At 51.4% G+C, this 26,350-nt stretch overlaps 1 protein-coding gene across 2 annotated transcripts in view; it reads left to right on the top strand.

Moving 5' to 3' along the window:
* Positions 1 to 1,204: 1,204 nt before the first annotated feature.
* KSR1 (kinase suppressor of ras 1) overlaps positions 1,205 to 26,350 on the top strand; it is a 141,795-nt gene continuing 116,649 nt past the window's right edge. The window contains exon 1 of one of the 2 annotated variants that reach the window (XM_060080639.1): positions 1,205 to 1,641. In XM_060080639.1, the coding sequence (XP_059936622.1) occupies positions 1,411 to 1,641 (231 nt within the window). In that variant the 5' untranslated portion in view covers positions 1,205 to 1,410. The remainder of the gene's footprint in view (positions 1,642 to 26,350) is intronic. The other variant, XM_060080640.1, reaches the window with a different exon arrangement.

Genomic DNA, 26,350 nt, shown 5'->3' with positions numbered 1-26,350 from the left:
AGCCGCTTATGCAGCCAAGGAGCTTAGGGGAGAGATTTCTTCTGGTTGGCAGATGTTGGAGGTATGGATGTGTGGGACCTTTGATCAGAGTCTTGTCTATTCAGTTTAGGCAGATAATAGAGCTCAGGGGAAGTGGCAGGAGGTGGGAGGGGAGGGTGAGGGATGGGGTGGGGATGGAATGCTGAGTTAGGAGGCACAGAAAGGCACAGACAACTACCAGTCCAGGAGCAGTATTTCGCCCATGCCCACTGCTCAGGTGTGGAGGCATGCTTAGGAGGTCTGAGGTTGAACAATAACAATTGCTAACGTTTTACCTAGTGCCTACACGTGGCAGTGATCAATTTTGGTTGCTGTACACACATTAACTCATTCTTCACATGAACCCTATCAGATAGGTACTATTATCACCCCATTTTGACTGATGGGGAAGCTCAGACACTCAGAGGTGAGCCAACTTTGCCTAAAGTCACAGCTAGGCAGTGGTAGAGACTGTTTGAACCCGGACCGTCGGTTTGCTCTAGAGCGCTCCCAAACGCACGACAAATCAACGGGTCACCCCAAGCGTCTGGGCTGGCCTGCTGGGTTGAGGTGGCGGAGGGATGGGACCCTTATATTGGTAGGTAAATAGCATCTAGAAGAAAGCCCTACGTCTTTCCAAGCCTGAGCCTTTCCTCTGGCGTAGACAATCGGGAGTCTAGTACTTTGCGAACCACCTACAGGACAAGTACCTTAGGCCCCTTCCCACTAGATGGCGGCCCCTAAACCCACACAGAAATTCTGAAAGCTCCACTGACCCCGTCTTCCAGTGTTCCGCTGCGGTCGAGGAATTGCAGGATGCGAACCTTCTTCTCGTCCAAAGGGCCGCCGGCTCCTACCTCACCCCATCTGGGGGGTCGCGGGAAGTCCCCAGCCCGGAGGAGGGATGGGGAGGAGGCAGGGGTGGGCGGGGAGATGAGGCTCCCCAGGCTTCGGGCGCCGGGGGAGGAGCTGGCGCGGAGCACCCACTCCCGGGGCGCAGAGGCGGGGCGCTCCCGCACGGCCTGTGCCCACAGCGGAAGGGAAGGCCGGGACCTAGGGGCGCTGGAGCCGGCGGGGACCCCGAGGGCGCGGGCGGCGGCAGGTGCGCGGCGCGGACTACAAGTCCCAGCATGCCCAGCTGCGCTGACCCGGCCCCCGCTGCCACTTAAAGGCTCCGGGAGCCTCAGCCGTCGGGTCGCCGCGGCTTTCGCTTTGCCGCCGCGGCTGGGCGGGAGGGAGCGGCGGGCTCGGCGGCCGGCGGGCTCGCGTCCTGGCTCCGGCAGCGTCGAGGGGCGCTCCTCAGCCAGCCCTCCCGGCTCAGGGATTCCCTTCCGAGGCGCCCGCGCCCCCGGGCTCCCCGCCTCGGCCACCCCGCGGCCCCGATGCCGAGGCATGGATAGAGCGGCGCTGCGCGCGGCGGCGATGGGGGAGAAGAAGGAGGGCGGCGGCGGGGGGGCCGCGGCGGCCGCGGATGGGGGCGCCGGGGCCGCGGCCAGCCGGGCGCTGCAGCAGTGCGGGCAGCTCCAGAAGCTCATCGACATCTCCATCGGTAGCCTGCGCGGGCTGCGCACGAAGTGCGCCGTGTCCAACGACCTCACCCAGCAGGAGATCCGGACCCTGGAGGTAAGGGGCCGCGGCGCCGGAGAAACGAGGGCCCGCACTGGGTCTGAGGAGGCAGGGGTCGGCAGCCCGGGAAGCGCCCCAGCGCCTCCCTCTCTGCTCCAGGTCACTCCTTCCCCAGTTGCATCCTTGAGCCCAGTCACCTCCTTTGCGTCGGCCGGAGGACCCGGGACCAGTCCCTCACCTTGGGCGGGATTTGGGGGGAGGGGCGTAGTGGGACCTGGGAGGGAGGCTGGAGGAGCCCGAGGGCGGGATGGGCGGCGCACGGACTTCCCTGCCGCCCCCACCCCATTTCCAGCTCGCTCGGCCTCAGGACTCATTCTCCCACTGAGTCACGTGCTGGACTTTTCCCTGGGTGACTGAGCCCAGCAGCTGTGGGCCGGGGTGACTGGGCGGAAGGAGGTCCCCCTGAAGTGTGAGCGCAGGCCCGTCGTTCTCTGCCTTCCCCTCACGCCCCAGACTTTGTCTTGTCTCTTCCTCTGCTCTTCTCCAGGTTCTTGTCTGCCGCTTATCAGTGTTTGATGAAACTGCATTTTTGCCTTTCAGACGTTGGATGCTTCTTTTTCGCACTGCCACAGCATTTCACTGCTTTACCCACCGACACCCCCCGCCCCCCCCCCCCCCCGCCATTGGACTTTGGTTTAGGAACGATTATGCTGAGGACCAAAGGCTTTGATGGGAAGATGACACTATTTAAGGGGTTTTCTGGTGGAAAACCCAGTGTAAAGAAGAAATAAGATATGCAGGCCCTACTGTTTCAAATTATAGCTGAGAAGTACAGTATTAAAAGGATTTGAAAGGATCAGCCAAAAGGGTTGTTGGGTTCTCAGAAGGCGGAGTCTCCCCCTCCCCCATACATAATAGAGGGAAACTCGTGCATTCCCAACTTGCTTTTGTCCAGAGGCTGGGAAGACTGTGAACTTCCAGGCACCACTTAGTAGCTGCCCTGCCTCTTTCCACCTTGCACTGTCACATCTGGCCTGCTGCACATCTGGAGATGTTTTGTTTTATTAGAACCTTAACTCCTCATCCTACACCCTCCACACCCTTTTATTGCTGATTGCCTCTTATAGCAATCATAGGGCCAGCGGATGATTTGTGGCAGTTATTACAAGACCCAGTCCTCTGTGCACACCACAAGCCTGAATCCCTGTTTGATGCCAAATGCTCGGGAGTGACTTCTTTTTTATTAATTTATTTATTTTGGGCTGTGTTGGGTCCTCGTTGCTGCGCACGGGCTTTCTCTAGTTGTGGCGAGCGGGGGCTACTCTTTGGGCTTCGCACTGCAGTCGTTTCTCTTGTTGGGGAGCACGGGCTCTAGGCGCACGGGCTTCAGTAGTTGTGACTCGTGGGCTCTAGAGCGCAGGCTCAGTAGTTATGACACACGGGCTTAGTTACTCTGCGGGAGGTGGGATGTGGGATCTTCCTGGACCAGGTCTCGAACCCATGTCCCCTGCATTGGCAGGTGGATTCTTAGCCACTGCGTCATCAGGGAAGTCCCCTTGGGAGTGACTTCTGTCCTTCAGTTTTATTTTCTTAAAAGCTACAAAACCAGGGACATGGGAAGCATCTAATCAGTGCTGGCTATTATTATTTTTGTTACAGTCGCTATAGCAGTTTTGACCAGGGTTTTACTTAAAAAACAAACCAACCAGCAACCCCCCGTCCCCCCCTCCCCAGTCCCTCCTGCATGCATGCTGCTGTTTTCCAAGTGGCGAGAGAAACTGGTTTCTTGAACATAGCCGGGTGTGTTTGCCCAGCTAAGTTCAGGTTTTAAACTGACACAATAGGGGGCCTGTGTGGCTTCGTTCTGGGAGGAGGGGTCGTTGTCCGGCAGCATGTGTCTTGTTGGACCGCTATGTTGTTGGGATGAGAGAACGTTCTCTGTTGGCCTCTCTTGGATTGTCCCCATGTTGCTCTGAAGTGCTCTTGGTTTGCAGATTGGACCCGGGAGAAAAAGTGCAGCTCTTTCTCTGGAAATGGCGCCTTGCCTTCTCTGTACCCTGCCTTCCAAAGTCTCTCATTTTTACCACGGTGTGGCATCAGGACACTCCAGAGCATCCCCTTATTTAGGTCTCTGACCTGGTTTATTTGGTAGCCTCTCTTCTGGGTGTTTATTGGATGATCGGCTCTGGCAGCCAGAAACCCATCCAAAGGTCCAAAGGGGATTTGCAGTGGGAACGGGAACAAGTACCCAGCTCCCTGTCCTCTCCACTATGCTGTAGGTTCAGGTCCACCCTACTCCCTGAAAAGGCAGGACCTGGGCTGTTTGGGGGAATGGGACTTTATACCCCAGGATCTAGTTCTCTAGGCCTCAGCCTCCTTAACTTGAACAGGGGGGTTAGAGTGGGTCTCTGCGGGCTCTCGTGGCTCTAAATTCTGTGGTTTAGTGAAGGGGCCTCAGTTGGGTTGAATCAGATGTTTGTTATACACACCCCTATGTAAGAATATCCATGATTAAGAATTGTTCTAAAATCCGGATTTACCAGACTGATAAAATAGAGGGAAAGTTTATTACTCAAAGAATCCTGACCTTTGGGGCAGTGTGGCAGGCAGAAAGCCCATGGCTTGGAAATCTGGTCCTGGTTCTATCTGTCTGATCTTGGTCAAGTCCCATGACTTCTGAATCTCAGGCTTCCCCATCTGTAAAATGGGCATGAGACTACTTAAACCCGCAACCTTGTCGTGAGTCTGTAAGTCCGCATGCTTTCTACCAAGAGATTCTGCCCGTGAACTTTCCTCGTGAGGGTCCAATGCATTCATGCCACAGGCCACATTTAGGGGAAGGCCCTTTGACAACTTGCTCTTATTTCCTAGAGGTGGGCGAGACAGACCAGGAAACAGTTCCAGCAGCCTGTGCTGAGGTCAGGCAGGGTAGTGGTGATGTCCATTCTGGCTTTCTTTCCTGTTCTGCAGGCTCCTCTCACATTCCAGGCCAGGGCCCCCAGAGACAGGACTTGCAACATTGGATTCCTGGCTTTTGAAGAAGGGGCTGACCAGAGGGCTTGGCTTACGCAAGCACGCCAGACTTACAGAGTCTGAGGAACCCCAGCCCACCCTGGTCCTCACTGAGTAAGCGCTCAGTGAGGTGCCTCGGCAAGTCCCTGACCTCCGGCCCCACTGCTGGCGCCTGATTGTAGGTCGGGTGATGGCTGGGGGTCCGCGTGTCCGGCTGTCCTTCCCTCCTCCACACAGGGGTCCAGCTTGGATCCAAAAGAGTGGAAGGAGCCAGGGCGTAATGTCTGCCTCCTACCTGCCGGTCAGTGAGCTGGACCCTTGTCAGTCTCCGAAGATTTCCTGGAAATCCACCAACCTTCATCACACGTGTATTTTTTTCTCTCGACATGAGAAGTGGAGGGGGATAAAATCTGAACCCAGAGTCTGAATCTGTAAACAGAAGTTGGGAGGCCACTCCATCCCAGCAGAACCTGCTGCTCTATCTCCATCAGGCCCTGAGAACTCCACCGAGGCAAGGTGGAATGTTCTCGTTCCCCAGCTGTGCTCACACAGGGATACCCGGCTGGCCTCACAGCTGGGCCTGGAGCCCCAGGCCAGTTCATTCCCTCATTTGTGCATCCTCTTTGGGCCGAGTCTGTGCCGGGCAGTGGGGAGATAGTGGTGTGTCACGAAGATGCACGTTTTGTGGGCACTGTAACTTTGCCTTATCCTGCCAGCCTCCTGGTACTTTCCAGAGATAGGCCTTGCCACACTGAGTCTTCCCATCTGGCGCTTTTATGGAGAAAAGTCCCTCCTAAGCAAGCTGACCTAGAGAAAGGGGTCCCCAAAGGGCCTCGACCTTCGCCCAGCTCTGCTGTGGCAGAGGTCAGAACCCTGTGGTGTGGAGGGCCTGAGCTCTCCCTGTGGTCCTCTCCCCTGCCCCTCGGAGCACCTGGATGGTGGAAGTGCTGGGAAAGGAGAGGGGTGCCATGGGTCCTCACAGAGCAAGGACTTGGGGCGTGCATGGACGTACATTCACTCAACAAACCCGCAGTTATTACCGATTTGCCTGATGAGCTGCTCACTGCCACCACCCTGGCAAGGATTCTGAGGTAGGCAGGATGCTTTCCTGGTGTTTGGGGATGCTTTCAGTCTAATGGGGGAGGCAGGCAGGTGAACGGTAATGACTCCAGTACCATGGCCTGCTGAGAGCGGTTTGGAATCGGGAATATGACCGGACGGTTGTCCAGTCCAACGCCTGCTTTTCTGGGAAATATTCCCAGAGTCTTGCTGGCGACTTGTCCCACGTCACACGCCCCTGGCAGAAATGAGAGTGAAGCCTGGGTTCCCTCTCCCCACCCAGCCCCTGCCTCAGAGTGGGGCTTTTCTCTGCTTTTGCTCTACCCTGTAGTTTTAACCTCCTGCTGAAGGCTTTCACTCCAGCTGTCCCCGGAGGGAGCCAGAGCTGGGGCACTGTTTCCCTTGGTGTCTGCTTTCGCCTTGGCAATTTTTTTCCTGGTGAAACTTGCCACCGGCGATCCTCGCAGGCAGTCTGGAGAGGGACCTGTAGTTCCCAAGACTGGGGAGGCCTGCAGGGCGCTGGAGGGAGGCCTTATCAGATCTGCAGCCCAGGTTAGCCTGAGTGCCAGGAGGCCTCTGGTTTGCTGCCTGGGGACAGTGATGGGAATGCCTCCTTCCCTGCCAGGTTAGCTCAAAATCCAGGAAAGCTGCATTCCCCACTGCAAGTATTCTGGACCTGCCTGGCCACTGTGGTCCCGAGAGGGACTGCAAAGGCCCTGGTCCTTGGTGGCAGTGTCTGCAGTGGTTGTGCTGGTGGTGGGAAGTAACAATGCCTGTGGCCAAGTCTCTCTCAGCTATGCTTTTTAAAAAGGACATCCTTTCAGAATAGGCTGATTGGAATCTTTCTCTACATTCAGTTCAAAGGGAAAGCTGCGTAGAGGTGCATTCGGGGTCATGGGAAGGCCCTTCGAGCATAGTGAGGGCAGACGTGGAACAAGGAACCCTCTCGGTCACCTGTTCTGTGCTAGGCTTTTGGCATATGTTCCCCATTTAACCCTCACATGGACCCTGTGAGGTTTTCTCCCCGTTCTGTGGTTAAGGGCATTGCAGCTCAGAGGGATTGAGAGACTGAGTTAGAGGATGGTGCAACCTGGGTTGACTGGTCTTCGGTACTCGTGTTCTGAACTTCGCAACAGCTTCTAGAAACCATAGTGGAGGGGACGGTTTCTGGTCAGGGTTGTGACGGCTGAGCCCAAGGAAGCGGCCGGTAACAAAAAGGGCTGGTCCAGGGCCACTTGGTGGCTCAGCTCCAGATGACCGGGCCTTCTGGTGGCCACGCCAGGCTGTGCAGCCTCTGAGCTCGGGCTGGGGGCCGCTTCCCTAAAGTGCAGGCCAGCACATCCTCAAAGATGGGTCCCTGTCGGCGAACTGTGATGCAATCGCTCTGTGTTGGTCTCATTCTGAGAAATGAGAAGCTGCCTAGAGATCATCTTACTCATAATTGTTTTAATGGATACCTGCCTTATCGTCTATGCGTAATTCCTCTGGTAAGCACTACATTCTTCTTTCCAGTTGTATGAAAATATTTTAAAATACACATAATGATATGTGCCCACTATTAAAAAGAAAATTCAGTTGAATAAAAGAATAAAAACCACCCATAATGCCACGTCTCAGAGTTAATTCTTGTTAACATTTGGCTATATAAATTCTTCTAGTGTTTTTATCCTCTGCATTTGCATACAAATGTAGACAGATGGGGACTTCCCTGGTGGTCTAGTGGATAAGACTCCATGCTCCCAATGCAGGGGAACCAGGTTCCATCCCTGGTCAGGGAACTAGATCCCACATGCATGCTGCAGCTAAAGAACCTGCATGCTGCAGCTAAGACCCGGCACAGCCAAATTAAAAAAAAAAAAAAAAAAAAAAGTACACGTATGTATTCGTGGAGCTCACCGTGCTCATTGCCTTGTAAATGTCTTCTGTCTGCACCAGTGCCCACAGATATGCACCATCACTGGTTGTGGCTGCATCGTGTGGTCATATCATAAATTCATTGAACCTGTCCCCACTTGTCAGCCATTCAGGATGTTTCCATGTCTTGCTGTTATAAACCTTGCTGCAGTGAGTGCATGAGTGCATTCCTAGAAGTGGAATTGGCTGGGTCAAAGTGTATTAACACATTTAACAGCAGCCCTATTCTTTGAAATCTTTAGGGCCTGATATGTTTCCCCCACCCCGCTCACCAGCAGGAGTGTCAGGATTTACAAAATGGCAGCCTTCATGCGTTTACCCCTTTGCCATTGGATCTGTGTCCACCTTGAGGGCAAAGAGTGTGAACAGGTGACAGGATGTGGGCCCCGTGGCTGAGGTTCTGGGTTCTGGGTTCTGGGTCAAGGATTATGGATTCTAGTTTTGTGGTTACCCGTAGCAAGGGGGGTGCCTGGACTGACCATTTAGAAAAGAGATCTTTTCTTGCTCCCATGCAGCAAAGCAGGGGCTGGATGTCAGGGCTCTGTGTCCAGGGACTGGTCACCTCTGGGCAGTGCACAGCCATATGGTGAAGTTTTCATCACTTGAGGCTCATGAAAGGCATCTCAGTGAACTATAATCTCGGTTTCATCACCAATCACAAATATTGATCAGAGCGCTATTTGGGGTGCCTTGGCTTTGGGGTTGATTTAATAGAGTCATGGGTTCCTAAGGTAAGTGGGCTACTAAGGTCTTGGAATTCTCATCTGGTCCAGCCCTCTCATCTGCAGGTGAGGAAACAGCGCCTAAAGGGGAAGTGACTTGCCAGGAACACGTATTAGGTTTTTAACCTGAACAAAACAAAGAGTGGAAGAGAGACAGGTGCTTATAAAGGAACACTGAGTGGGGAGTCAGACCTGAGAGCTCACGCCCTGGAGTGAGACATTATACCACCTTGACCAAGGGCAAAGCAGCAGCCTGCTATCCCACTCTCCTATGTTGGGGGCAGGGGGAGGGGGGTCCTCAGCCTCAAGGCATTTCCTGCAGGAGGAAGCAAATGGGTTTGTTTTCCCAGCCCCATCTCAGTGTCTTAGGGACCCTGGGGACTGGAGAGATTCTTGGGGAGCAGTCTGGGGTGTCCAGTGGGTGGGGCCTTTTTTGAAAGCCAGCTTGCCCAGTGGGCTGGCTCAGCCCAGGTGGCCTGTCCAAGTCTTTGAACCTGACCTGACTGTACTTACAAGGGCTCCTCATCCTTCCAGCAAAAGATCCTCTGGGACTTGGGTGGGTGAACATTTTCTCCTATAAGGGTTGGGTTTATGTCCTAAATTTGTGCAGATTTTACATTCAATACCATGATACATTATACAGTGTTTACCATTTTGCTTCCAGAAGATACAGCCTTTTAATCCAATGTCTTTGTATCCATATGACATTCTCCCCTGTTCCAGACCCCAGGTGGGGATGCAGAGCCATACCCTGGGGACAGATGTTGGGATCAGAAATGCTTTGTCATTTATTCCCAGTTAACGATTGTTTCTCACCTGCATTGAAGAAGTTTTAATTCAAACTGCCGCCACATACAAAACCTATATATATATATCTGTATTTCTCTGTCATCCTGGCCTTGGTGGGCAACTGTGTGTTTTAACTGGGCGGATTGCCTTTGAAAATAATGGAGCTGAAGTCATCCTATTTGCTTGCCGTTGTTCTCCCCCCTTTCATTTTTCCACCTTCAGAATAATTGCAAGAATGAATTAAGAGTTGTGCTTAAGGGCTTCCCTGGTGGCACAGTGGTTGAGAGTCCGCCTGCCGATGCAGGGGACACGGGTTCGTGCCCCGGTCCGGGAAGATCCCACACGCCATGGAGCGGCTGGGACCGTGAGCCATGGCCGCTGAGCCTGCGCGTCTGGAGCCTGTGCTCCGCAACGGGAGAGGCCACAACAGTGAGAAGCCTGCGTACTGCAAAAAAAAAAAAAAAGAGTAGTGCTTAAAATTTAAAACAGGGCCAAGGGAGAAAGCATAATGCATTATGTGGAATAGACCAGCCATGGTTAGGAAAAATAACTTTTCATACAGCATAAACTGTAGACATGAATCTGCCATATATTGATCATGAGGGTTTTGCTTTCTGCAAAGCTGATGAGATAAGCTGCTTATGGAGTGGTGGAGCTTTTCTTTGACAAGGCACCTGGAGGTATTGAGTCCCAACTGAGCCAGTTCATTTGGGTTGGGTTTTGTTATGGATTAGCAGCACCAGCTTCATTCATGGTATGCAGAGTTTTGCTGGCCAGAAAAAGAAAGTTACAGGTCATATTTAAAAAGTGACCTGAGTGTTCTCATGCATGGGGCACGATCCCCTCCTCCCAGTCTGGGACCCTTGAAAGGGCTTGCAGCCTTTCTTATACTGTATTCTGCAAGATGCTCTTGTGAAAGAAAGCTTCAAGTAGCTGCATCAGCTATTCTCCTCCTGGTGATTCCTGAAGATGAAGATTAGTGTTTTAAAGGCTCTGAGAAGTCCTGCAGCAAGGATTCCCAAACTTACTTGTCCAGGGCATCTTCTCTCCTCTGAACATAGTTGGGAAAACATGAACGGGGAAGAGACAAGAAATGGTAGGTGTAGTTTCAACTACTGTTGTTTTTATGATACTGAGGTTCCATTTGAGGTTCCAGTTAAAATCGGGTAGGTTGAGGAGAGGCTAGTGACCCCATACACTTACCTAGCTGTGCAAAGTTGCCTTTTGTCAAGGGAGACAGATTGTGTTCTGGGTACTACACTACCCACTTAGAGATAGATTTCACTTAATCCTCCCAAAAAGATGAGGAAGACGTACCCAGAGAGGTTTATATGTCTGGAGTCCTCGAGTCCTACCTTTTCCTGGCCCCACTGGCCATTTAGCCCAGTGCCAAGGGCACACTCACTCAGGGTCTGCCAGGAACCTCCTGACCCCAGTGGTGGGCAGCAAACAATGCAGGAGAAATGCAAATGTCTGTGGGTGTGTTTGAGCCTGGGGCTGTGGAGGGCAGGGGAAGGGCTGGGCTGCAGACGAGGAATGCTTTTTGAAACAAAAAAGGAAATACTGGCTCAGAATGGAAAGGAAAGGAAGCAGCTTCCTGTTTCTGGTGCTGGCTTTTGAAAGGAGGAGCTCTCTCTAGCTTCTTGGCCAGTGGAGGCCTGGGCTGGCTGGGACCACTCCGGGTACACTAGACAGACACACGGCTCCCCACACTGCTGCCCGAGGGCTCAGAAATAGGGGCTGGGTCCACCCCTCTTCATTTTCCCCAGGTAACTGATCAAATGAATGTGTGGTTTTCAAAATGAATATCTATACATGTTATTAAATAGATGTGTCGCAATACCTGACATTTCCCGAGAGCTTACTCCATGCCTGGCCCCCTTCTTAGGAGTTTTATGTGACATTTACTCCTTGCAACGACCTTGTGAGGAAGGTTCTACTGTTATTCCCATTTTACAGATGAAGAAACTGAGGGTGCAGAGAGGTTGAGCGACTTGCCCAGAGTCATACAGCCAAGGAGAGACTAAGCTGTGACTTGAGCCCAGACCGTTTTAATTACCCGCTGGCACAGCCTGACTTGCATTTACAAACTCCTCATCCACCTAGAAAATCTTGTTTGCACAGAATAATTTTTTTTAAAGACCCGTGGCTTTTGTCTGGCTCCAGAGGGCAAGCCCCAAAGCCTGGGTCAGACCCTTGGTGATTCTTGGGTGAAATGCCTGTGTCTGAGTTTTCATCTTTAAAAAAAATTTTATTATGGAAATGTTCAAACATGTACATTGTTGAGCCACAACTACTAAGCCTGTGCTCTAGAACCCACGAGCCACAACTACAGAAGCCCGTGCACCTAGAGCCCGTGCTCTGCAACAAAAGAAGCCACCGCAGTTAGAAGCCTGCGCACTGCAACGAAGAGTGGCCCCGGCTCGCCACAACTAGAGAGAAAGCCCGTGCACAGCAATGAAGACCCAACACAGACAAAAATAAATAAAAATAAATTAAAAAAATTAAAAACTAAAACAAATAAAATTTCCCCTGAAGCTTACTGTGGCTTCTGGCAGCCCACACATTACAGGAAGGTCATCTGGTTCTGTAAGCTGACACTCCTGCTGCACTGAAAGCTGTTCTCACGTGGCAGAGTCAGGGAATGTCCACGCCTTGCTTATTCCCACAGCCCCGCCTGAGACTGACCCTACAGAGTCACACTGCGACAGTCCCGACTTCCAGGCCACTCTTCTCCATATTCTAGTATCTCCTCTAATACTTTTGTTTCTTTTTTTAATATAAATTTATTTATAATATTTGTTTATTTTTGGCTGTGTTGGGTCTTCGTTGCTGCGAGCAGGCCTTCTCTAGTTGTGGCGAGCAGGAGCTACTCTTTGCTGCGGAGCACGGACGCTAGGCACGTGGGCTTCAGTAGTTGTGGCTCATGGGCTCTAGAGCGCAGGCTCAATAGTTGTGGCGCACTGGCTTAGTTGCTCCACGGCATGTGGGATTTTCCTGGACCAGGGCTCGAACCCGTGTCCGCTGCATTGGCAGGCGGATCCTTAACCACTGCACCACCAGGGAAGCGCCTCCTCTTCTACTTTTCCTCGTTGCTTTATCCACATGTCATGAGATGAGTGTATTTCGACTAACGTTTACTGAGCGCCATGGTGTGTGCGCCATGGTGTGTGCGCCCTGGGAGGAGAGTCGGCGAGCGCAGGCAGACCCTGTCTGCAAGGAGTGCCTGGCAAACCCTCATCTCTGGGATTCTTGCCTAAAAATGAGGTCCAGTACCCACGAAGGGGCTTCCTTGCCCTTCATGGCTCTTCTCATGGTTCTGCTCAGTCCTCCTGAAGCCTGGTCTTGCCCGCCACTCTTAACATTTCTTTCTTCTGTGGTCTCTTGCCCCCAGCAGACGTGGTTTTCTTTGTTGCTTTCTGTTTGTTTCATTTTGCTTTGTTTGGGCTGTATTCTCCCAAGTGTTTCTCAGTGGGTTGCTTTTGGCCAGCTGCTTCAGATCTTTGAGTTTGGCCTCTCAAACACAGTCATGATGTCATTATGGGAGAGGATGGTCTTGGGCGCTTAGTAGGACATTGAGGGCTGCATCAGGACTTCAGGGTGTGCCTGGGTTCTGGGGGAGAAGGTCACAGTCACCTCCTGACTCTATTCCTTGCCAGCTCTGTGACCTGGGGCAAGTTCCGTAGCTCTCTGAACCTCAGTTTTCTTGTTCGTTAAGGGGATAAGAATAGGTTTATTTTAGACTCTTGTAGGAGTTACTGAGATACGGAAAGTGTGCTGGATGGTACTTAGAAGGGATTCAGTATTTTTTTTAACCTCCTCTCACTTAGTATTATTCTAGAACACTTGTCCATGTTTCTCTGTTTTCTTCCTTTTGGCCCTTTTAATCGCTGCATGATATCTCATCCAGTGGGTATGCTGTAATTTGCCAAAACATTTCCCCTGTTATTGGACATTTTGGTGGTTTCCAGATTTCTGCTGTTATAAACAATGTGACTGGAATCATCTTTATACAGGCACCTCTTTATTTTTGTTCCTATTCTGAATTCATTTCCTTGGGATAATTCCCAGGAATGGAATTACCGAGTCAAAGAGCATGGATATTTTTTGTGATGGGAGTTGCAAAACTGTCCTCCATTTTCTGTTTTTTGAATGATAGCTCTCTTAAAATTTGTACTCCTGGTTGACTAGCTCATTTTTTTCTTTGTAATCCTTCTTGGTCTCTGTGCCTTTCCTCTCCTACCTGGCCATTTTTTGGGGGCCTTGTTAAATCATTTCCCATCTTCCTTTTTTAAAAAACATCTTTATTGAGTTATAATTGCCAAATAAAATTGTAAGACATTTAAAGGGTGCAAATCATTCCCCATCTTGAATTTGCTATTTATTTCTATCTTCTGCCCATTCATTTATTGACTGTTTATTAAGCATGTACTGTGTGCCTGGTTTTAAGTACTGGGAAAAGAGCAGTGAAGAAGACCGAGCGGTTCCTTTAATGGAAAGAGAAGATAAAAAACCAGCCAATAGATAGAGAAAAGTGGCCTGAGCAAAAGAACACTGCAAGTGGGTTAGTGATGGGGTGGGGAGAAGGCTGCTGCTTTAGATTGGGTCGTCAGGAAAGCTTTCTTCCGAGAGTAGGTTTGAGCTGAGTGTTAAAAGATGAGAGGGTAGTAGTAGCCTTGTGAAAAGCCGGGTGAAGAGTATTCCAGGCAGAGGGACCAGCATGTACAAGAGCCCTGAGGCAGAAATGAACTTGTTGTGTTCAAGGACCAGAAAGGAGGCCAGTATGCCTGGAACACAGTGGGAAGTGGTGGTCCATGAGGGCTGTGGTCCACCATGGCCTCAAGGAGGTTGCCTGGGGCTATGTCCCTCAAGTTGGGCCTCAAGAATTAATGCACTAATTCAACAAATAGTTGTTGCACCCCCCAGTTATGTGCCAGGCACTGTTGTGGGATATGAGAGTGAATGAGAAAGTCAGCTCAGCGGGGGCGTTTATAGATGAGTGAACTCGTGGAAGGCGCCGGTGAGGTGTGAATGGAGGCCCACCGTGCCACCCGGCCGGCTCATCTCTGCATCCTGAGATGTGCGGGGACTCGGGAAATTTTTCTTGATTTGAACCAAGCTGTGCTCTGCGCTGCCAGCCTTCACCGTGGCAACTGAAACTCAGTCGTCTGCTGTTAGGTCTGGCAGTCTCAGCCTGCCAGGGAAGGGGCCCCAAGAACTGAGGTTGCCAGCTCAGAAGTGGGGCTGCCGATATCAGGTATGAGTATCTAGGCAGCCCTTATGGGAAACGAGCCTGCGAACTAGACGTGGGAAAGCCCCTGTTTACCGTGTGCTCCGCCCTGCCTCCGTCTTCCCTGAAGGGGGACTCTGAGTTGTGACTCTTGTTGGAAATGTAGACTTGGGGACTTTGTGCTCGTCATCATTTTCTTCTCTTAGGGTGGGGCAAAGAGAGGGGGTTCCCAAACTTTGGGACAGCCTATACACCTCGTGAGCTGTGACCATGTGGCAGTTCCAGGAAATGGACCTGGTGGAAGACGTTGGCTGCCATTTTGTTTGGAGGTGATTCATGAGGACAGGTGCTCTGATGCCATTGAATTGGGGCCAACTTTAACCAGGCTCAACCTGCTCCTTGGGCTCCTTGCATGTGAACTTGTGGCCAGATGGGGAGGGAAGGCTGGATCCTAGGAATATAATAACTCGGGCTCCCCACGCCCTCCTCTCCCAGTCACGGCGAATCTGAGATAGACTCGCCCAATTTTTATAGGAGATTTCTCAGTTGGCTGCTCGGTAACGGCAACCCTATTGGCCCACTCCGGCTGGGGAAGTAAGGCCCAAGGTCACAGTAATCTGTGGAGCTGGGGTTCAGATCTAGAATCGTCTGATTTGACACTTGGCGTTCATTTCATTGCATCCCCTCAGAAACCCACTTGACCTTGGGTCTTGTCTGGAGCAGAGAGAGGTCAGCTTTGGTAACACTCAGCATTTTGGAAGAAATAATGCTATGTGGAAAAGCGTCTGAAAATCTCTCCATTTGCATGCCACTTGGACGGGATTACCTCAAAGTTGTAAAGAGGGCGAGATGACCACAGCGTCAGAGTCCAGGTTAGCAGGTGACCATTTGCAGAGGTGGACGCTCCTGGTTGAGGAGGAAGATGGAGGGAAAAGCATCCTGGGTGGGGAGGAGGGGAGGCAGGTTCAGAGCGAAGGCTCTTCCCCGATTCCATCTCAGAGAACTCGGCTTCTGTTTTGAAGCGCTCTGGTTAGAAAGGATAACGTAGTTGTTAGCACTGGGCAGCACTGGGGCCTGAGGGACAGGACATGCAGGCACGGTTGTCTTTTAAATGTTGGTGAATCTTAGGAGAAAGAAGGTGACGAGTCCCCGGGGAGATTCCCCCTGGTGGCCGTGACTCATCCTGGCCAAGGGGACTGAACAGAGCAAGGAAGAATCCATCAGTGAATGGAAACTTGTCTTTTTAGGGGACTGGAAACCTTTTCTGTTGTGGTTGGCCTGGTGGTTTATGAGGAGAGGTGAGCATTTGAGACAGAGTGCTGGGCCACTCTTGCAGCCGCATCTTTGACAATTCTGAGAGTTTTAGGAAGTAGTTCTAAAAAAGAAAAGAAACCAAAAGCTAAAGACATCGTTACTTGCAATACCCCGTGTGCAGACTGCCATGTGGGCTGTGAGTTGCCATGTGATTAATGGAAACTGGCTCATTGGCACCAGTTCATTTGTAGCCTCCCCCACCTTTTGTGGCCCCTGAGCTGGAGGGGGCTTCTGACTATTCTCAGAAAAAGACTTAGGTGGCCTCAAATGACCAGACCTTGTCTTGGGCATCTAACAGCTAAAACTAAACTTCCTCTATGGCTCTGTTTGGTTTAAGCAGTTTCCTGGCCTGGCAGGATTTGTTTTCTTAGCACCCGTCTCGTCAAAGTCCCAATCCCACTTGTCACAGCAAACTGGCCCCAGCCACCTTGTGGCTGCCAGAGGAGGCAGTCAGACACGCTGTTCCCCTGGGGAAATGGAGCCGAAGCGGCCTACTGGGGTCCACTGTCTGGGTTTGCCTCTCCTGTCTTCTCTTCCCCATTTTGATCACAGGATGGGTGCTTGGCCTTATTCTAGAAAGCTCTGCTGGTTCATGGGCTGCTTCTATTTGGAGGAAAGGCCAGGTGGGTGAGCAGCAGCCAGTAGTAGTAGGTAAGGGGATAGGCTTGATGACCTGGGTTCACACTCTGCTCCCTTCCTGGCTAAGCTGTGTGTCTTTGGGCAAATTGCTTAACCTCTCTGAGCAACAGTGTTCTCATCTGTAAAATGGAGATTATAATAGAATTGTTCATAGTAAGTGAGATGAGCCATGGAAAGCACAATACCTGGCACAGGGTAAAAATCTTTTTATATATTATATTACTGTTTTTTTTTTTTAACAAGTATTTAATTAGCATCCACTCTGAGTTGGACACCCACTGTGGGGTGGCCACTCTTCTAAATGGGGAAGTAACTGAACAAAATTGACAAAAATGTCAGCTCTGTGGAACTTGGGTTTTGGTGTTAGGAGGAGACGTTCAGACAATAAGTCAATGAGTGAAATATATTGTTTGTTAAGTGGTGAATGTGCTATGGAAAAAAATGAAAGCAGGAAGAGGACCGAGGCGAGGAGTGGTTTAATTCTAAATGAGGGGTCAGGATGGCTTTGCAGAAAAGGTAATGTTTGAGTAAAGATCTCAGCAGGCTGAGAGGGACTCCCTGGGGATGTATTTGGGGAAGAGTTTTGGAAACTGAGGTCCAAAAAGTACAGAGGTGGAGGGAGTTGCCTGCGGTGCCGGGGCCGGGTGAGGCCGAGAGGTGCCCCGGGTGAAACACCTAAGCGGTGCAGCCCTCAGGTGACCGTGAGCCAGGCATCTAGGAGCAACGGGGAAAGGGTGATGAGAACAGAAGGTTGTGAAAGGTACCTAGGCTACAAGTAGGCTCCTCAACGGGCCCAGCCTCCATCCAGTAGAATCCAAAGGGATTTTGAAACTCAACCCTCATTTCTTATTAAAAAATGGCATTGGGGGTTGCTACTCACTCACCTGCTACCAGAAGCCCTGTCACCGACTTACTGAAGGTGCACTGCTTCTGACCACATGGGCGGGTGGCAGGGCCCTGGCTGGGGCCCCCTGTGGCCCTGCCACCCATTAAGGACATCATCACGCAGGCGAGCTGCTCTCATTCATTTCACAGCATTTGCTGAGCAGCCATGGTGGTGGATCACGCCTGTACCTCCTGGTATTACCTTGCTCATTTGTAACCCCAGGAACACAGCCACTCCTGGGGTCAGTCCATCCTTCAAGGGAGCTTTCTTAAGGCAATCATTCAGTAGAAGAGAACAGCAACATTTATGAGGGTATTTGCATTATCTGTAATACAGAAAAAAAAAAAAAAGAAAACAAGGTGTATTTGCATTATCTCTAATACAGAAAAAAATGAAAATAAGATAGATGTCCGATGGTAAGGGGATGGTTAAACATACCGTGGTATGCAGCACACAATGGGTTGTGATACACACAGCCATTAATTATGAAGACTGGGTAGAAACATGACCATATTTATATTACATTAAGTGAAAACATAAAGAGTGCAGAACTACAAATGCAGCCTTTGTAGTTATGTAAATATGTAAAACTATGTCTGCAGATGGAAAAAAACTAGAAGAGAAAAGAGTTGTGTGTGTGTGGAACGGTTTTGGAAAAATTCCATTATGATCGTTATTATTTTCTTTCTTTTTTAAAATATTTATTTATTTATTTATTTAATTTTATTTTTGGCCACGTTGGGTCTTCGTTGCTGTGCGCAGGCTTCTTATTGTGGTGGCTTCTCTTGTTGCGGAGCACGGGCTCTAGGCACGCAGGCTTCGGTAGTTGTGGCACGCGGGCTTCAGTAGTTGTGGCTCGCGGGCTCTAGAGCGCAGGCTCAGTAGTTGTGGCTCACGGGCTTAGTTGCTCCGCGGTATGTGGGATCTTCCCGGACCAGGGCTCGAACCCGTGTCCCCTGCATTGGCAGGCAGATTCTCAACCACGAGTGCCTGCCACACTGGAGGCACTGAGCTGGTGCTCAGATACTGGTGGACTTGACCAGAGACCCCTGTCCCCGAGGTCACAGTCTGATGGCTCGGCCCCCTCCCTTCTCAGTGGTCAGGATCAAAAGCTAGCCACATGCTGTGATGCAAAACTCACAGCTTCTGGAATAAAAATGAGACTCGGTCCTGCAGCTTCTCCCCCAGGGCCTTTGTGCAGCTAGAGTTAGAGTTGGCTGAGAAGTAGAGAAGTTTCCAGAGCTGCCATGCCTCCTGAGGGAAGTGCTATTTCTAGCAAGCAGACATTGTGGGAGCAGAGCCTGCCTGGTACCCACAGAAGGGTGGAGGGCTCCCCACAACTTGGCTGCCTGTGTGGAGGGCTCCCCACATCTTGGCTGCCTGACTTGATCAGGCAAGTCGAGATCCAGCCTTCGAGGGAGCACCCAGTCCTGGCTGCGAGGCCCTCTGGGTGAGGGGCCATCCCAGAAAGGAGAACCCCTGCTGTGGGCTTTATCTTCCGGGTGCCACACATTCACAGCGCAAACACAGCCCGTGGTGCTGCCCAGGAAGCCCGTGGTCGGCTCAGAGAGACCCGGGTGGCAATGTTGACAACGCCTGACGACCTCACCGCCCGCACGCCGAGAAGAGTCCTCTGGGTGTCTGGAGGATCGTGGTGGTGGTGAGGAGGACGTCTGTGACCGGAGCGAGCATTTAGTGAGTGCTGTGTGTTCTGGGCTCTCGGACAGCACCGAGAATGCCGTATCCACCAGTCCTTGCAGGGCCCCCAGGGTTGGTGTAGGTCTCACCTCCGCTGCACGGAGGGGGGAGGAACTGAGGCTCAGAGAGGTGGGTAGAGGCGGGTGAGCCTCCTGAGGTCACACCCAAGGGTTCAGAGGTCTCGCTGGTTACAGAGCCCAGGCCTTGGCGTTTTCTGTGTCACCGCACACTCATCCGGGGAGAAGTGCCAAATCTGACTACGCGGTGAAAAATGCCACCAGCGCAGTGGTTAAGAATCCGCCTGCCAGTGCAGAGGACACGGATTCAGTCCCTGGTCCGGGAAGATCCCACATACCGCGGATCAGCTAAGCCTGTGCGCCACAACTACTGAAGCCCGCGTGCCTTGAGCCCGTGCTCTGCAACTAGAGAAGCCACCGCAATGAGAAGCCTGAGCACCGCAACAAAGAGTAGCCCCCGCTCGCCGCAACTAGAGAAAGCCCACGAGCAGCAATGAAGACCAACACAGCTAAACATAAATAAATAAATAAATAAATTTATATATGAAAAGAAATGCCGCCAGGACACCCCTCTGCCTCCCTCTCCCCCTCCCCGCCCATCCCTCCCGGAATGCCCTCGCCTCTCTGCTAGGCAGCCCCTCCGCTTGCCACACCAGATGCTCTGGGACAGCCTCCGGTACTACAAGAAGGGTGACGAGCGCGCTTTTGCTTTAAAGGAAGGATTTCCTGTCTCTTTAAGGACAAAGACTGCGTGACCTCTTTTCCCAGAAGCTTCGGGGCCTCATACAGTGCTTGGCACAGAGTAAGTGCTGAGGAATTAATGAGGGTGTATTGTGATTGGGCTCTAAATTAACCTCACAACATTCCTAGAGAAATAATGTGAATCAGTGGAAAAGGCCGTCTAGTGCAGGAGATGGGAATATGGCCTCTGGGGTCAGACAGCCTGGGTTTGCATCATGCCTGTGCCATGGACTGTTTCTAACTGTGGGCAAGTTATTTTGCTTTTCTGGGTGTCAGTGTCCCTACCCGTTCCGTGGGGACAATCAGAAGACACTGTGAGGGCTGCTGCGAGGATTAAGTGGTCGTCACGTAAAGTGCATGGAACGGAGCTTTGCCCACAGTACGCGCTTGATAAAAGCGATTTGTCGTTGCCTGCTCTTATGCTATTGTCATGCGTGGGAGTAAGGAGAGCCCCCCCGCTGGGGGTTGGGTTCTTACCCTTCTCTGTGGCTTCAGGGTCCAGACTGAAGGCCACCAACCTCCCGGCCCTTCTCCGCCCCGTCATGGGGCTCTGCTGGTAGCGTGGATGGGGGTTATCTCTCCAGGGAGATTAGGTGCACGGGAGGGCGGGAGAGTCTTGGGAGAGCCAGACCCGAGTCCCGGCTGTGTTGTCACTCTGTGACCCTGGACGGGTCCCCTCGCCTTCAGGGAGCCATTTCCTAACGTGGGAGATGAGAACGTTACGGAGTCATTCCCAGGGTGAGGAGAGTGAGTGAGATCAATGCCGTAAGACGCGGGGCACCGCAGGCGCTCAGCACACGTCCCTCCCCCATCCTGGAGGGCAAGGGCCCCTCTCACACTGGCCTGAGTTCCCCAGAGCCTGGGTCCGTGGGCACAGGATGAGTGGATGGCTGGTTTCTCTCTGCCCGACGCGGAGCCGACCTCCACCCACCTCTCTGTGCCCTGTCTCCGCCCCTCCTGAGGCAGGTGTGCGAGGTCGGACGGGTCGCGCTGAGTGCACGTGACAGAGATGGCTGCTCTGAGCCGCGCGGGTCCTCACCCGGCTTTCCCTGTTCAGACCCCCTCCTTTCCCTCACAAACGCGCTGTCCTCAGGCTTCCCCTCAAAGGGGGACGCCCCAGGCCTCTGCTGGGGCTTCTCCTGCTGGGTTCCGCTCCGAAGGAGGAAGGGCTTCAGGGGGATGTGAGCTGCGAGCCCAGAAGAGAATGGCAACCCTGGTTTCCGAGGCCTCTGCAAGCACAGGTGCGGTGAGAGCCCCGCGCAGTCGGGGTGTGAGGATCGCTGTCTGATGGAGGGGCAGCCGCACGGCGCAGCCAGCCGCCTGATGTGTGGGGTAACTGCCGGCGTTTGGGGTGAGCTGTGCCGCTGGGAGCATCAGGGTCCAGCGACATTCTCTATGGACACTGGCCGTGCAGGCAGGCTTGCAGGGTGTTGTGGAGAGGCATCCAGAGACTGGGAGCCTCTTTGCCTTCCTTGGGGGGTGTGTGTGTGTGCGTGCGTGCACACGTGTGCACCTGTGTGTGGGTAGGTCTCAACATAAATAAGACCTTGGTTGGAAGTTCAGGGAAAGATTTAATGATAAAAGATTCCTTTAAAAGATGTTTAAGTCAGCTGTTGTCAGCCCTCTGCTGAGAACCCTCCAGAAACTGTCTCATTCTACTTGGTGTAAAAGCCAAAGTCAAGGTCCTGGTTTCTATCCTTCTTCCCATCGCTCTCTCCGCCCCAGCCCTATTGGCCTCCTTTGTGTTCCTTGAACACGCCAGGCACATCCAGCGTTGCCCTGCAGCCTTTGTCCCTCTGGGAATGCTCTTCCTCAGTTGCCCATAGGGCATGCTTCCCCACCCCGCACACACACTCCCTGCCACCCGGGTGAGTGAGGTCTTCTCTGACCACCCTCCCATCTGGCTGTCCCCTGCCCAATTTCATTTTCCCCATCCACACACACTGTGTGGTTTTACCTGTTGATTGCCGTATCCCCGTCTAGAACGAAAGTTCCAGAAGAGTAGGGATTTTTATCTGCTTTATTCACTGATGTATCCTAATACCTAAATAAAGTAGAGTGGAATCATAGTATTCAAATGAATGAAAGAAAGAACAAACTAAGTTATAAAGAAAACTACCAAGGCCTAGTGCAGTTTGGCCGTCACAGCCCAGTAGGATCCCTTGAGTAGTTTTCCAGTTTTGGAAAATTGGAGTCGTTGTACCACCAGTCAAGGACTCGAATCATCTCGTGTGTGTGTGTGTGTGTGTGTGTGTGTGTGTGTGTGTGTGTGTGTTATTCTTTTGTGTCTACAAGGTTAATGCTGGGTGTGCCCCAGGCTTTTGTGATTACATTTGTATTAATCCTCTGATGTCGGTTTACAAAACAAAACAAGCTTTGAAACAGTTTTCATCACCTCTTTAGCTATTGTTGTGGACATTATATCTCTTGGCTTTTCTGTTTTGTTTTATTTTGGTCAAATATACCAGAGATACTGGACTGAATCCTTGACCAAAGTCCTGTAGATTAGACACTCAGTTTTATTTAAAATCCAAGTAGGTTTTTTCTTAAACTAGATATTTTCTTTTGAGGTCTTTAATGGAATTCTCACACATTTTGTGTTCAATGTGCTGCTGTGAGTTACTTCTTGGACCACTGAGCTGGGAGGCTGGAGACCTGGGTCTGCCATTACTGGCTTTGTGATCTAGCATCCTTGAGACTCAAGTTTCTTCATGTGTGCGACTGAGGGACTTGGACTGTCTGATTTCCTCTGAGATCCCTTTCAACTCTAATGCTGTGTCTCATGGACCAAACTAATAGAGATCATAATGTAAGTTCATAGCACATATGCAGCTTATGTTAGCCAGTGAAAGCACTCTGCACTTGGTGTACATGATACTACTTATGTCCTGGGGCCCCTCAATCTTGGATCAGCCTCATGCTTTGCTGTCCACGTGGTTGGGGCCTGTGGAGCCACCGTCCTCCTGCCTGGCTCCCTGGTAACCGGCAGCATGATGTACTGAGGCCATGAGCATATGCAAGGCTGGTGTACCCCATCCCACCCTAACTCACCCACGTGAGGGTTTACCTTCAGCCTCCCGCTTCATCCAAACTGTAGATTTTATCGCCAAAGCTGATTTGGTTTGGATCCTGAGTGCTACCTGTGTGCATTGATTGAATTCCTTACGTTGAACCTCAGTTTTCTCATCTGTCAAATGGGGTCCGTAATTTCTCTCAGAATGCTTTTGAGGGTTCAATGTGACAATACAGGTCAACTGCGTAGTTGAAAGTGTAAATATTACTGATGCTGATGATAATAAAGAAGCACTACTCTGATGTGGGGGTAAAGACTATCTCCAAAGGCTGAAAAGATAACAGAAGCTTGGGAAATCTGTAATCTACAAAACTAATTTTTTGAGTCAGAACTGTGTTAATGCTACTTGGCTATAAAGCAGGTCAAAAGTCAGATGGGATGCCAAGGAAACCTGGGAAAAGCCAGGATTCATTTGTGTACGCAGGTGCCTCAGGGTACAGGCGGGGAGACACTGGCCTGGGGTGGTGTGGCCCCTCAGCCCCTCCTGGGTTTGCAGGAGCAGGCCCTGCTGCCATACACCAGCAAAGAGAAGGCTCATCTGTCTCTGGGTTGCTGAGGCCGAGAGGGGGCCGGGCACTTCCTTCTGGGCTGGTTGCTCTAGGCTACAGGCACAAGGAACCTGTTATTTAGGTTCCTCAGATGCAAGTTCAATAAAGTTCTGTGAGTGTAAGCACAGGGATTTGGGGTTAAGGACCAATGAAGACTTTAAAAGAATTTGGCCCCAAGGATGTTAATTGCAACATTATATATACTGATGAAGAATTGCCAATAACTTAAACATCCATCATCCTAAACATACAGCCTTGGGATGTTGTGCAAGTGAAACCAGAGTATATTTAGTTAGATCTGTTGGTCTTTAATAACACCGAAAACTTGCTGTGAGGAATTACTGCTTGAAAAAGCATTCACAATATACTATTAACAGAAAAAAACAGGTTACTAAACAATATGACTCAAATTAATTATTAAGAATGAAATACGTGAAGGAAAGAGAAGGCTGTGCACATGCTTGTTAATGGTGGGTGGCTTCTCTCTGAATAGTGGAATAATAATTAACCTAATTTCTTCCTGGTGCTTTTCTTTTCTTTCCCATATTTTTTTTTCCAGTAAACATGCATTTCTCATGTAAAGAACCCTGACGGGTTCTTTGAAGTGAAATGATGGGTTCTTAAAAATAATATAAAACCAGGAAACAGAACGTTAGATTCTATCAGCTCAGTTATGAATGACATAAAAATAACAGACAAGTGCTTTTCCCCTGGGAGTTTACGTGTCATTTCATTCTGAAATCATTGGAATGATCTGGTTTAGGCGAAATTTTCTTAAGGGAACCATTTTTGAAGGTTGAGATGCATCAAAAAGGCAGTGTTGGGCTTCCCTGGTGGCGCAGTGGTTGAGAGTCCGCCTGCCGATGCAGAGGACATGGGTTCGTGCCCCGGTCGGGGAAGATCCCACATGCCGCGGAGCGGCTGGGCCCGTGAGCCATGGCCGCTGAGCCTGCGCATCCAGAGCCTGTGCTCCGCAATGGGAGAGGCCACAACAGTGAGAGGCCCCCGTACCGCAAAAAAAATAAATAAATAAATAACAGAATGTTAAAAAAAAAAAAAAAGTCTGTGTTGCCCAAACCCCCCGCAGAGCTCACTCCCACATCCCAGTGGTCCTGAGTGATGGTGCTGATGGCGTTTAGTTCAGTTCCTCCCCAGGAGTTGCCTTCAGCCGAAGGGAGCTTCCTCTCTCAAGGTACCGCCGCCCATCCAAAGATGGGCTACAGAGGCTGGCCCCTTGCCTCCATCTGGGACAATTCCGATGGTTCAGCTCTAGAGTTCCCGCGTTCCCCATGGGTCTGGCTGGGGCCTCTGTTGCAGCTGAGCCATACAGAGCCCAACTGCCCCGGCCTGCTTCCCTGCAGGCAGACCTCCATTTCAGAGTCTGCTTCTCGAGAAACCCTACCTCAGAGCCCCGATTTTACAGTGAGTAGGTCGTGGAGAAGGAAGTAGGATGCTCCTCCCAAGCACTCCTGGCCGGCATTGCCTCTCAGGATTGTAGTCTGGTATCTCCTTGCCCTCTTGCCCCGTTTAGAGCAAGTGGCTTAGATTCTCGGGGTCCCCAGTGAAAACTGAAGGCTGCAGACATGGGTGGGGGCCGGGGAACCTGCTCACCTCTCCCTGTGCGCCTCCCCTGACATCTACCTCCTGGGCCTGTTGACAGTGGCTGCTCCCAGAGTCTGGGACAAGCTGCCTGGCTCCCCCTCCAAGGGCTTGTGGGTCTGGACCTGAAGGGCGTCCACGTGTGCCCAGAGCAGATCTGTGCTTCTGCTGAGGCCAGAATCTTTGGCAGCTCCTTGCCTGGGGCTGTCCAAGCACCAACCTTTACTGCTGCATAGATCTCAAAAATGTTACCAAATCAAGTGGCCTTCTCTGGATAAGCAGACAGACAAAAGGAGGACTGTTGCTTCCTTAGCATTTGGCTGGGGGCCACTCCTCCTTCCTGCAGGACCCAGTTCCACCTCTTCAGCATGGCATTGCCTGCCTCTTGAGCCTCCTGTGTGCTCCCTGTCCCCACCCCGGAATCGTAGTGCACATAGACCTGGGATCTCCCTGAGTGCCTTACTGTTTCATGCCTTTCAGCCTCTTCTCCCTGGAATGCCCGGAATTCCCCTTGTCTCTGACGGCCCCTCTCATCTGTTTCCTCTTTCCTGTCCTATCTTCCCCAACAGGGAATGTGCTGGGCCCTGAGCAGCTCCTTTTCGAGACTTCCCCTGTCTTTGTTGCTTCGTGGCCCCCTGCCCTAGGTACGCTGGAAACTTCTCTCCTGCCCTTTCCTTGCTGTATTGGCATGGCCCATTTCCTGGCTGGATCTCTGGTCTCCAGACTTGCTCTGGCTTACGGACCAGGAAAGAAATATTGATCATGGGTTCCCAACATAGGTATTTTCACATACAAAGTATATACACATACTCTGTGCTGTTATAGCATGTCTTTTACAATAATACATCTACAAAAATAGACAATTGAAAGGATGAGATACAGAAGGTTCTATTTCCTTCATGCAGCCCCCTCTGGGGGCCTCTGGCCTGGAATTCTAGATGGAGAACTCCTTGGTTGGCAGAGGGAGGGTCAGGGATTGTGTCTCCCCTGCACCCTCAGTGCCTGGTACAGATGGGGCGGACTCTACCTCACGGAGAGAAGGTAGTCTCTGGTATGGGAAGCAGACAGTGCAGGGAGGTTTGGATCTTCTGATTGTCCTGGTCAGTCCCAGTGTTGGAGGCCTTTGTGGGGAGCCACCACCCCTTCCCCGCCCCTGAGGGTTCTGTCCTCTTCACAGAGTCCAGAGGGTGATAATAACAATACTGATACTTCTCATTGATTTGGTAAACATTTATTGAGCACCTAATGTATGCCAGACGGCGTAGTTGATTCTCCTGCTCTACTGGAGTGGTTCCTCGCATGTGTAAACTATGTCTCGTGTTCTCAAGATTTTTCAAGAAGTTTATGTGACAAAGTCCCTCTAATAATACTCCCCTCCCTGTGGGATTTAGGGGTTTACCCCACTTTGACAGATGTGGAGACATCCCAGAGAGGATAGAGAGTTTCCCAAGGAGGGCTAGTGGCGGAGCCTAGATTAGAACCTGCTTTCCATGGCCAGCCCACTTTCCTAGCCCCATGGCACCGC

The sequence above is a fragment of the Mesoplodon densirostris genome, chromosome 18 (assembly GCF_025265405.1).
Source record: "Mesoplodon densirostris isolate mMesDen1 chromosome 18, mMesDen1 primary haplotype, whole genome shotgun sequence".
NCBI classification, from domain to species: domain Eukaryota; kingdom Metazoa; phylum Chordata; class Mammalia; order Artiodactyla; family Ziphiidae; genus Mesoplodon; species Mesoplodon densirostris.
This window is presented reverse-complemented; position numbering and strand designations above follow the sequence as displayed.